Raw genomic sequence first — 10,118 nt, 5'->3', positions numbered from 1 at the left:
CCCTCCCGTATCTTCAATTTACACTTTTACAATCAACGGCTAAGACTTTAGGCAATAAATCAGAGTTGTTTTTGTTTTAAAGCACAGCCCACCCCCCAAAAGCCCTGTAAAAAAATGTTGCTACAAAAAATCTGCTACAGGGAGAGGCTTTTTTTTTTAAGGCCTAGCTGCCTGCAAGCAAGCTGTATGAAAGACCTGCCCCTAACTGGGGCTCAGTCAGACTGCTTCTCTTGTCTTTTATCACAATGTGGCCGCGCTGACTTGTTCCCAGGGAGTTGGCAGACGTTCAAGGTCTTGTGATGTGATTAACAAGCCAACTTCTTGTCCTTTGACACAGAAGCACTAGCCCAGTACAGCCCTATTTACCAGTGGCGGTGCTAGGCAGTCACAAAAACCATGTGGGATTATTCACTAAAGTGGGAATTGTTAGGAATTCAAAGTGAATTTCAGATTTTTTAACCAAACCGTTAAATACAAAGAAAGAAGAAAAAATATATGCAGTATAGCTATGTTTTTGGTTTGGTTATATTTAACTAAAATTTCAAATTCCGTATAAATGCTGAACAATTCACAATTTAGTAGATGACCCTTATAGACTTTCCATGCCTGTTGCTCCTTGCTAAATGATGTATTCCCCCTTGATTCCACAACAGGGTCGCTCTAAATGCAACGAACTTTAGGATTCTTTAGAGAACATATTCAGGAGGGGTTGTGACTGTCTGCTTAATCTGCAATGTGGATTTAATCACAAAGTCCAGCTACGTAGTAATTTGGCACCGAAACGGTTACCGAGATCAGAAGACGTAGTCTGGGGGTCTTTTTCCAAATCTTCCTCTTATATAATGAACAGAACATTAAATCGCCTGCAGTGTGTACTATTGAAATGCTTTAGGTAGGAAATCTGTGTAATAATCAGGGGGATTCTGTAGCATGTTACTGATCTATATTCCACAGGGCAGGATTTTTTAAATTTGCTGCAAACAGGAATTAAAGACCAATTTTGTGTGTAGGAAAGCAATATTCTAGAAACTCTATTATATACAGCAACGTGGGGTGGTTGGAAGATCTGCACTATACAAACATGCACTTTACATGGTCCCAAATGTGATTTCACAGAGTAAATCCACTCTGCAGCATGCACTGGGGAAAGTAAAGTCGTTTCCTTTGAGTGGTAAAATGTGCCTGGAGCTGTATGGTCAGGGACTACACTGCAAAGCAAGTTTAAAAAAAAAAAAAAAAAAAAAAAAGTTTCCAACACCATTTGTAAGACAGACAGAGGAGGAGGTAGAAGGAAATAAACAAGGAAATATAAGAGGCAGAGATGGGGCCTGGGGGGAGGGCTGCACATGTCTCCCCCTCCCCCACAATCCTTGGCTCATTGAGACACCCAGCACTTAGTGATCTTGGGGAACCTTAGAAAATCAGACAGAATGTAGAATGCTGTTTCTGGGTTCTGTTATGAGAACACTTGTAACAAACACTTGAGAATTCTAAGGCAGGAGTTTTTGAAGCAGGATTTATTAGTTTAAACTAAAAAGCAGTGATTTTGTAAAAGAAAAAAAAAGTACATAGTAGTGATTATTAACTTTAAAATGCCACCATTTTCAGGCAGCCATACGCTATTATTGTTAGGGGGGAATTTATATAGCTATCATTTGTAACTATATAAAAAGGGTATAACGTAGTTGGGAAAACTTTACTTACTGCTGGATTCAGAGTGGGTGCAAACTTGATCTTAATTTGCAAACAAGTAACTTTTTGTGAGACCAGCGACATAACGTGATTAATAATTGAAGTATGTGCAGGTTCCCAAAGAGCAGGGAGTGTGAATGCTGCTCCCAAAAAAAGGCGGCAGTGTACTCCATACTGGTGTCTGTCTGCAATGTGACTGCTTCTCCTAGGAGAGATTCATGCAGCAAGGGCAGGCTGCAATGTGACTGCTTTTCGTAAGAAGAGACTCCAAGGTGACTGCTTCTCCCAGGGAGAGATTCGTGCAGTAAGGCTGCAATGTGACTGCTTCTCCCAGGGAGAGATTCATGCAGTAAGGCTGCAATGTGACTGCTTCTCCCAGGGAGAGATTCGTGCAGTAAGGCTGCAATGTGACTGCTTCTCCCAGGGAGAGATTCATGCAGCAAGGGCAGGCTGCAATGTGACTGTTTCTCCCAGGGAAAGGCTCGTGCAGTAAGGCTGAAATGTGACTGCTTCTCCCTGGGAGAACATTCAATCCACACAGGGATAGATTAACTGGCTGCTATGTGACTGCAAGTCCTAGGTATGAATTCATGCAGTAGAGTACCCCCATACTAAGCTCTGTCTGTGACTGCTTGTGGTTGATGAAGCTAGTTTGCAACTCCTTGAGTTAACTCATTGAGCAGAGTTGCTGATAGTGTGCCTTGGAGCTCCCTCGCAGACACAGGAGAGCCAGCCCCTGGAGCAGAGTTGCTGATAATGTGCTCTACAGTTTTCTGGGAGACACCGAGAGCACAAGGGAGGCAGAGCTACTGTTGGTGTGCTTTGTTCCCGGTTAGCCACTGGACCAAAACTGCTGATAGTGTGCTAGACACAGAGGAGGCAGAAGTTCTGATAGTGTACCCTGGCAGTCTCAGACAGAGGGTCTGATAGTGTGCTCTGCAGTACCCTGGCAGTCTCAGACAGAGGGTCTGATAGTGTGCTCTGCAGTACCCTGGCAGTCTCAGACAGAGGGTCTGATAGTGTGCTCTGCAGTACCCTGGCAGTCTCAGAAAGAGGGTCTGATAGTGTGCTCTGTAGTACCCTGGCAGTCTCAGAGAGCTCAGGGGAGGTAGACCTGCTGATAGTGTGCTCTGTTCCCAGTATCAGAGGGTCTGATAGTGTGCTCTGCAGCCCCTGGATGAGAGAGGGTCTGATAGTGTGCTCTGCAGCCCCTGGATGAGAGAGGGTCTGATAGTGTGCTCTGCAGTCTCAGGGGAAACAGCACAGTACACGAGGCTGGCTGCAATGTGACTGCTGCTCTCAGACTGAGACACACAGCTTGTAGCACTAAGGAAATTGGCGGCAGCCAATAGCAAGCTCGTATCGTGATGTCACGGTGGCAGGGGGGAGTTGCCTAGAGACCCCGGCTGGGTCAGCGTTCTATCCCTCCCACCCGCTCGCGAGCACCAGTTATATAGTTGAGGCTGCACGTTAGCCAGGGAGTTCCAGCAGCCAGCTCTTTGCACTTATCACACCATCACCACCTACCACCACCACCTACCACCATCATCATTATCCATCCCAGCCAGCCTGTCGGCGGAATACTCTCAGCGCTGTCATCCTCCTCTGCTCTGTCCTAGTCGTGGCTATTCCAAAGCCCTCACTTAACGCAGGATCTATCGGTCCTCTGGACTCGCTGACAGCTACAAACTGGATCTGGAAATGTCTGCAACACTTTTATCTGCCTTCTACGACATTGAACTGTTCTGCAAGGTACGCACAGCAAAGCTTTGTGCCCTGCCTCTATAGTGCCTGGGTTCATTTTTATTTTGAATTTTTTTTATTTCTATTGGTGGTCTTCAGAAACTTTTTTTTTAAGGTTCCCCTGCAAGCCAGGGATTGCTCAGGAAAGGGGATCTGTGTACTTGGATTATAACTTTGTTGGGATGTCTTCAGGAGGAAGTTAGAGCAAATGCTTGAAGTACATGATCTAGGGCAGCTTGCTTACAGGGGGGCAGGGGGCTGTGTGACTTGTGCACTTGGATTTGAGGCATAACCTCTGTTATGTGGGTTTTTAGACTGCATACTTGGATCTGGAGAACACTTTGCACATGTGGATCTGAGTGGAAGGGTTACTCTGTACTTTATTTACTTAGATCTCCTGTGTAAATCACACTTTTTGGAATTCCAGTATGTATGTATATTTTGCTAGATGACAGTATGCAGGGTGTAGTTTTCAAGGTTGTGCATTAGCACACCAGTTATGTGGCTTTATTTACAGACACTGAGTTGGGAAGGACTGGGGGGGCTGTTTGTAGAATTGGATCTGGAACTTGGTTTATATATTGTACATGTGGGTCTTGGGTGTAACTTGTGCAGTTTAAAAGGCAAGGAAGGACCAGGGTTGTAGACTTTGTGCTTAGATCATGAATGCAGATTACAGGCAACTTCTGTTGGGTAGAAACAGGAATCTAGTACTGCAGACACATATCACGTCTGCTGGATTTGCATGCCATATATCTTGTTTGTACCCCAGATCCAATCACACATTGCAGATATGGATCAATTCTCTTGACTTTGTGTCTTGGGTATAAACAGAGATATGGTGTTCAAGTTGCTGAGACTGAATACGGTTGTTGACGTTCAGTGTTTGTATCTAAGTGCAGATTGCAGACAGGGTTCACTTTTACTGACTTTATGTTAAGGTTTTGGGCTACTGACAGGTATGTGTAATGCAGATTGCAGCTACATAACTTGCATTTTGTTTCTCTCTCCTGATTTCTTGCAGAACGAGAAAGCTCTGAACAATCTGAACTTTAGTACCATGCTGGACAAGAAGGCTGTGGGGAGCCCTGTGAGCTCCCCTAACTCCAGCTTCATCCCTGGCTTTCTCCGCAGACACTCTGCCAGTAACCTGCAAGCTCTGACCAACAACAACTCTCCCCCCAAATTCTGCAACAACCCCCTAAAGGAGCCCAACAATACAGGTTCCAGCAGCACTACGAGCAACACCGCCCTGATGAACAAAGAGAATAAGTTCAGGGACCGCTCGTTTAGTGAGAATGGGGAGCGCAGCCAGCACCTCTTCAACCTCCAGCAGCAGCAACACAGCAAGTCTGGAGCACAGATCAACTCTACCCGATACAAGACTGAGTTGTGCAGACCTTTTGAGGAGAGTGGAGCCTGCAAGTATGGTGAGAAATGCCAGTTCGCACATGGCTTCCATGAGCTGCGCAGCCTGACTCGCCACCCCAAGTACAAGACCGAGCTGTGCCGCACTTTTCACACCATCGGTTTCTGTCCCTACGGACCCCGCTGCCACTTCATCCACAATGCTGAGGAACGGAGACAGGCCCCTGGGGGCCATAGCGATCGTCCCAAGCTGCACCACAGTCTCAGCTTCTCTGGCTTCTCCAGCCATGGGCTGGATTCCCCACTGCTGGAGAGCCCAACCTCTCGTACCCCACCACCACAGCCCTCCAACTCCCTCTACTGTGAGGAGACCATGCCATGTGCCAACAATGCCTTTACCTTCTCCGGCCAGGAGCTGGGACTGATCACCCCATTGGCCATTCAAACCCACAACCTGTCGGGCTTTAACCCCGCAGCCTTCTGCCGCCAGCAGTCCTCCAACTCGCCACCCCCAACCATCAACTTCCAGCCGCTGAGACGTCTGTCCGAATCTCCTGTGTTTGACAACCCCCCCAGCCCCCCGGAGTCGCTGTCCGACCCGGAGAGCTATCTGAGTGGCTCCCTGAGCTCTGGCAGCCTGAGCGGCTCAGATTCCCCTACCCTGGACTCTAACAGGCGTCTGCCCATCTTCAGCCGTCTGTCCATCTCTGATGACTGAGCCAAGAAAGACACCCTTGCAAGGGCAGCCACTTTCTCAGCTACATTGAGCTATTCAGAACGGCCTCCACAGCTCCCCCTCGTGTCTAGAACACAGAGGAAAAAAACTGCAAAGCCCACAGCTGCTGCAGAACTTCTTGGATCAACAGTCAAAAAAACAAACCTTATTTAAGACAGGTCTTGAAGAAGCAGAGTAGTGATTGACAGGTCTGTGCTTTTTTATTTTTCCTTTTATTCTTAAGATGTTCTGCAGCAGCTGATGGCATTTGTTGTTTTCGGGGGGTATGTGGACTTTATGAGGGTTTGCCCGCCCCCACCCCTTCTCCCTGCCTATATATTAAGTGGAGTTTTGAGGGCTACAAGTGGCCTGGTGTTCTGCCGGGCAGTAAGTTTGTTTGCCCCACTTCTAAAGCTGCCAGTCTGCTCTCTTGTTCCCCACTCATAATATGCTACAAAGACTCAGGAGGGGGAAAAGGAGGATGACCCCAAAAATATCCACGACTAATCACAGCAAGGACTGAACACTTGAACTGTTAAATGCTGGCACTCATTTTCCCTATAACTTGTTATTTTGCCTTTTGACGTCTCTGCTACATTTGTGTTTTTTTTTAATTTAATGAAAAGCAGAGGCAGGAAAAAAAGACTCTGAACATCCGAAAAGCTGAACAAAATGAAAAAAAGGAAAAAAAAAAGAAACAATATTTGCAAAAGGGCAAATGTAATGAATAGAACAAAACTATTTTTATAGAACTGTGGGGGTAAGTGGGTGGGATTGTGTCTTTGGGTGGGGGGCGGGAATTTTTATTCACCAGCAGGCATTCCATTTCTTGAAGATTTAGCACAGAAAAATTTGGAGACCACAGTCTAGCATTCTCCAAGAGTTTAATAATAAAAATTAAAAAAAAAAAAAATCCAGTTTAAAAATGACCTATTAAACCTATAAGCTTTTAAAAATTCAACATCCTGCCAAGAATATGCCTTAACAACAAGCAACCCTCTATTCATTTTTTTTTCTTTAGCTTAACAAATACTAAAACTTCCATTCCAAAGTTTTAATCTTGTTCCATTTCCACTGCGTAGTGGGCTGTATAGCTTAGAACAATATTTGTTTATATGGAAGCACTCAGTTGAGTTAGTTTAATTGTTGAATAACTGCTGATTTATTTTTGTTTTATTATTATTATTATTTTTTTTTTTTATATTATTATTTTTAGCTGTCTGAGTTGCTTGCCTGTCACTGCACACAACTCGATATGAAACTATTTAACTTATTTATTATCTTGTGAAAAGTATACATTGGTAATTTGTTCATACTGTATTTATCGGGTATGATGAAAGCAATAGATATATATTCTTTTATTATGTTTAAATTATGATCGCCATTATTAATCTGCAAAAATGTGGAGTGTATGTTCTTTTCACAGTAATATATGCCTTTTTTTGTAACTTCACTTTGGTTATTTTATTGTAAATGAGTAAAATCTTAATTTAAGAGATTGTATGTAATATTTATTTCATTTAATTCCTTTTCCTTGTTTACGTTAATAAAAAAAAAAAATTGAATGGTTTCTTCGGAGAAATCAATCTCAATGCTGTGGAAGAAGTTTGAGGAATTTTTTTTTTTTTTTTTTTCTTTCTCTGTCCCCCTCACATATTACCTGTGTATAAAATTAAAAAAACAAAAATGTAAACCCTTTTAAGTGCTAAAAGAAAAAGTGTTTAATGCGCTGACTCTCCTTATGGAACACAAAGGGGTTAAGCCCACCCTAAAATAAAATATATATTTTGAAACAAAAGCATTAACATTTGACTACAGTGACTTACTGTGTTTCATAGCAACCAAAAAGTATTTTTAATTTTAATTTTTTTTTAATTTAAAATTTTCACCTAATTTCACCGCAATCACTGTGACTAAAGGTATGTAGCAATAATTGGGGTCCCAGTATTATTTTCACAGTGCCTTTTGAAGAGTTCACACTTGCCTTAAAACTTTTCTTAACCAAAAAAGTATTTTGTTGTGAAGGTGTGATAATTTGAATGTAGGGATGGGTTTTCTTATCATTTTTGTACCACTCTCATAAGTAAAAAGGCCACAACTTATTAATTTTTTTTTTTTTTATTTCCATGCAGTATCTGAACCTATTTCACTCTTTCATTAAATTCCTTAAATTTCCTTACATAGAAACAAAGCGATTTTTCTACAATTTGCCTCGATGGTAAATGACTGAAACAAGCCTGTTTTTGTTTGTTTGTTTGTTTTTGTACATAGTAGGTACAGATTGAGCACTATGTACTCTTTTTGGACTACTTTAACAGACTTTTTTTTTTTTTTTCCTGAATGTAACGAAAGGCTGAGTTGACTATAAATCTAGATATTTTTGTATATCTACTTGTATAGTTGGTTCTCTTAAGAATTGTGAGACTGTAAACTGTACTGTTAATGTTTTCTAGTTCTCCCAATAAATTTTTGGAAATAAAACGGATCACGTTGATGTTATTTATTTCTTATACACTTCGTCTTTAAGGTTCTATTTGGTCTTTGCCTACAAGTTAAGTAATATTTGTACTGGTAAGCATTACTGTTTTACTGCCAAGACAAATAGCTGGTTGAACCAAATTCCAAAGTGCCAGATTGATCAATGAATTCAGTGTCCTTAACCCTTAACAACAGGGCCAGACTGTCACTAGCAAATCAAACAGAATTTTGGAAGGCATTCTGTTTGCAGCAGCATTAAAAAAGGGGGTAATTGATTTTTGCACAAGTTCATGGTTTGGGGTTCATTCACTAAACTACCTTTGCTAGTTTTCAAACAAAATTTGCAAACATAAAGGTTAGGTTTGAAGGGGTGGGTACAAATTTCAGACTTTTTTTTTCTATTTATAAGGGGAAGGGGTTGCCCTAAACATTGCTGGTTCACACTATACAACAATATATAATTATATATATATATATATATATATATATATATATATATATACACACTTTTAAGAAAGCCATCTAAGAAAGAGTTAAAATCTTTCTAGTAATAGAATGAGTTAAATAATATAAGCTTCCTTCTCCCAAAAAAATTAGAAAAAGCTTTTACAAAAAAAATATTGTGGCTTTTAGAAGAATTCTACACAATACCCTTCCCCTCCACCACCACCAGTTGAGCAGTCTGGTCTATTAAATCAATTGTCTCATTGTTTTGTAATTGCAGGTATCCCTCTCTAATTATTTTTAATGACAATCAACAAATACTAAACATTGCATTACTTACAGATTAATTCCCACGCAGTGCTGTGAGTGATCAACCTTAAAATACCAAAAATATGAAGACCAAGATTGCAGAGCATTTTAAAGAAAATATGGATGCTGGCCTACTGTAATTAGTTTATAAATCTGTGAAAAATCTCTTCTCAATGTCAAAAAAACAACTATTTTGTATATTTTTCTCTCATATATAACATGTTGTGCTAATTCTGAATTATCTTTTCATATTCGACATGAAAATATGTTCCTTTTAATATACAGCACCAAATGTCACAAAAACACAAAACTCACTAGGTGGAAGGGCTCTGGTATTTAAAAGCCTAAATGTATAACTTTAAAATATATATATATATATATATATATACCGGTAGATTATTATTTTTTTTTTTTTTTTTTTTTTACCCTCTCTCAAGTAGGCCCAAAAGCCTTCATTCACATTGCACATGTTAACAAGTGATTCTGCTTTTGATTACTTGTTACAGTCCCTATGTGAGAGATTGGTGGCAAACCTGAGTATGCACAGCATAATACTATCTAGAGTTGTATTCACTAAAAGTAATCATAATCCAGGTTTGCAAAATTTTATTCTAAAATAGCAAAACTGGTGTATACTTGGTTGGAGATGTTCTCTAAATCGTCTGGTCTTGCTTACATTTTTCAAAGTTACATTTCAGTTCACTACAGATCATTTAGTGGGGAAAACCCCCCAGAGTGATTTTAATGCTACTGGTGAATTGGGATGGCTGTGCTTCATATAATTACTAAATACTCAAAATAGCATCACTGTAGCACACTACAGTATATTAAATGGCTGAGTGACAATCTTTCTATAATCTGCAAAGTGCAGGGGAAACTGCTAATTTATATTTAAAGAACCACTTCTATCCATGTATTGATTTTATATTGATACATTAAAGGGTGATCGTTTAGTGGTGCCCACCTGGCATAACTGTTCCAAACTGTGTATAACCCAGTGGCTAGCTTGATTACTGCTCAGAATATGGTATGGCAACAAATAAAAAGTGCCATGAAGAGTACAAACATTTATGTATGAATTCTTGTCATCACTAAGATAATACACTTAAAAAGCTAAGTAATTGTGAAGGTTTTTGCACAAATGACTTTTTCAGAACACAATACTACTGTATAACACAAGCCGTTAGTTTAACGTGTATCATGTTTTAAAATAAATAAATAAAAATTTAAATTAGATAAAAAGCAAGTTCCACAACCAAATTTAGCAAATTTTTAAGTCTGTTCAGTTTCCACTGGGGTATAGGTAGGCTATCTACAGTTGTTCAAGTGCTGTTAACTCCCATCATCCTCAGCCATGCTACAGTATTTA

General features: G+C 40.6%; 1 protein-coding gene across 1 annotated transcript; it reads left to right on the top strand.

The window, feature by feature from the left end:
* Window positions 1-3,147: 3,147 nt before the first annotated feature.
* On the top strand, window positions 3,148-7,616 carry ZFP36L2 (ZFP36 ring finger protein like 2). The gene is made up of 2 exons (XM_063443898.1): window positions 3,148-3,444; window positions 4,460-7,616. Exons 1-2 carry the CDS (start codon window positions 3,394-3,396, stop codon window positions 5,519-5,521), a joined length of 1,113 nt encoding a protein of 370 aa, XP_063299968.1. The 5' UTR covers window positions 3,148-3,393; the 3' UTR covers window positions 5,522-7,616.
* The last annotated feature ends 2,502 nt before the right edge of the window (window positions 7,617-10,118 follow it).

The sequence above is a fragment of the Pelobates fuscus genome, chromosome 2 (genome assembly GCF_036172605.1).
Source record: "Pelobates fuscus isolate aPelFus1 chromosome 2, aPelFus1.pri, whole genome shotgun sequence".
Classification (NCBI taxonomy): Eukaryota; Metazoa; Chordata; class Amphibia; order Anura; family Pelobatidae; genus Pelobates; species Pelobates fuscus.
The sequence above is the reverse complement of the archived record's forward strand: the minus strand, read 5'-3'. Positions and strand labels throughout refer to the sequence as shown.

Bases quoted from the DNA above. Each gene is read 5' to 3' on its own strand.
- ZFP36L2 (XM_063443898.1), top strand. From the start codon at position 3,394: ATGTCTGCAACACTTTTATCTGCCTTCTACGACATTGAACTGTTCTGC. The intron at 3,445-4,459 runs GTACGCACAGCA...GATTTCTTGCAG, and splicing joins ACATTGAACTGTTCTGCAAG to AACGAGAAAGCTCTGAACAA.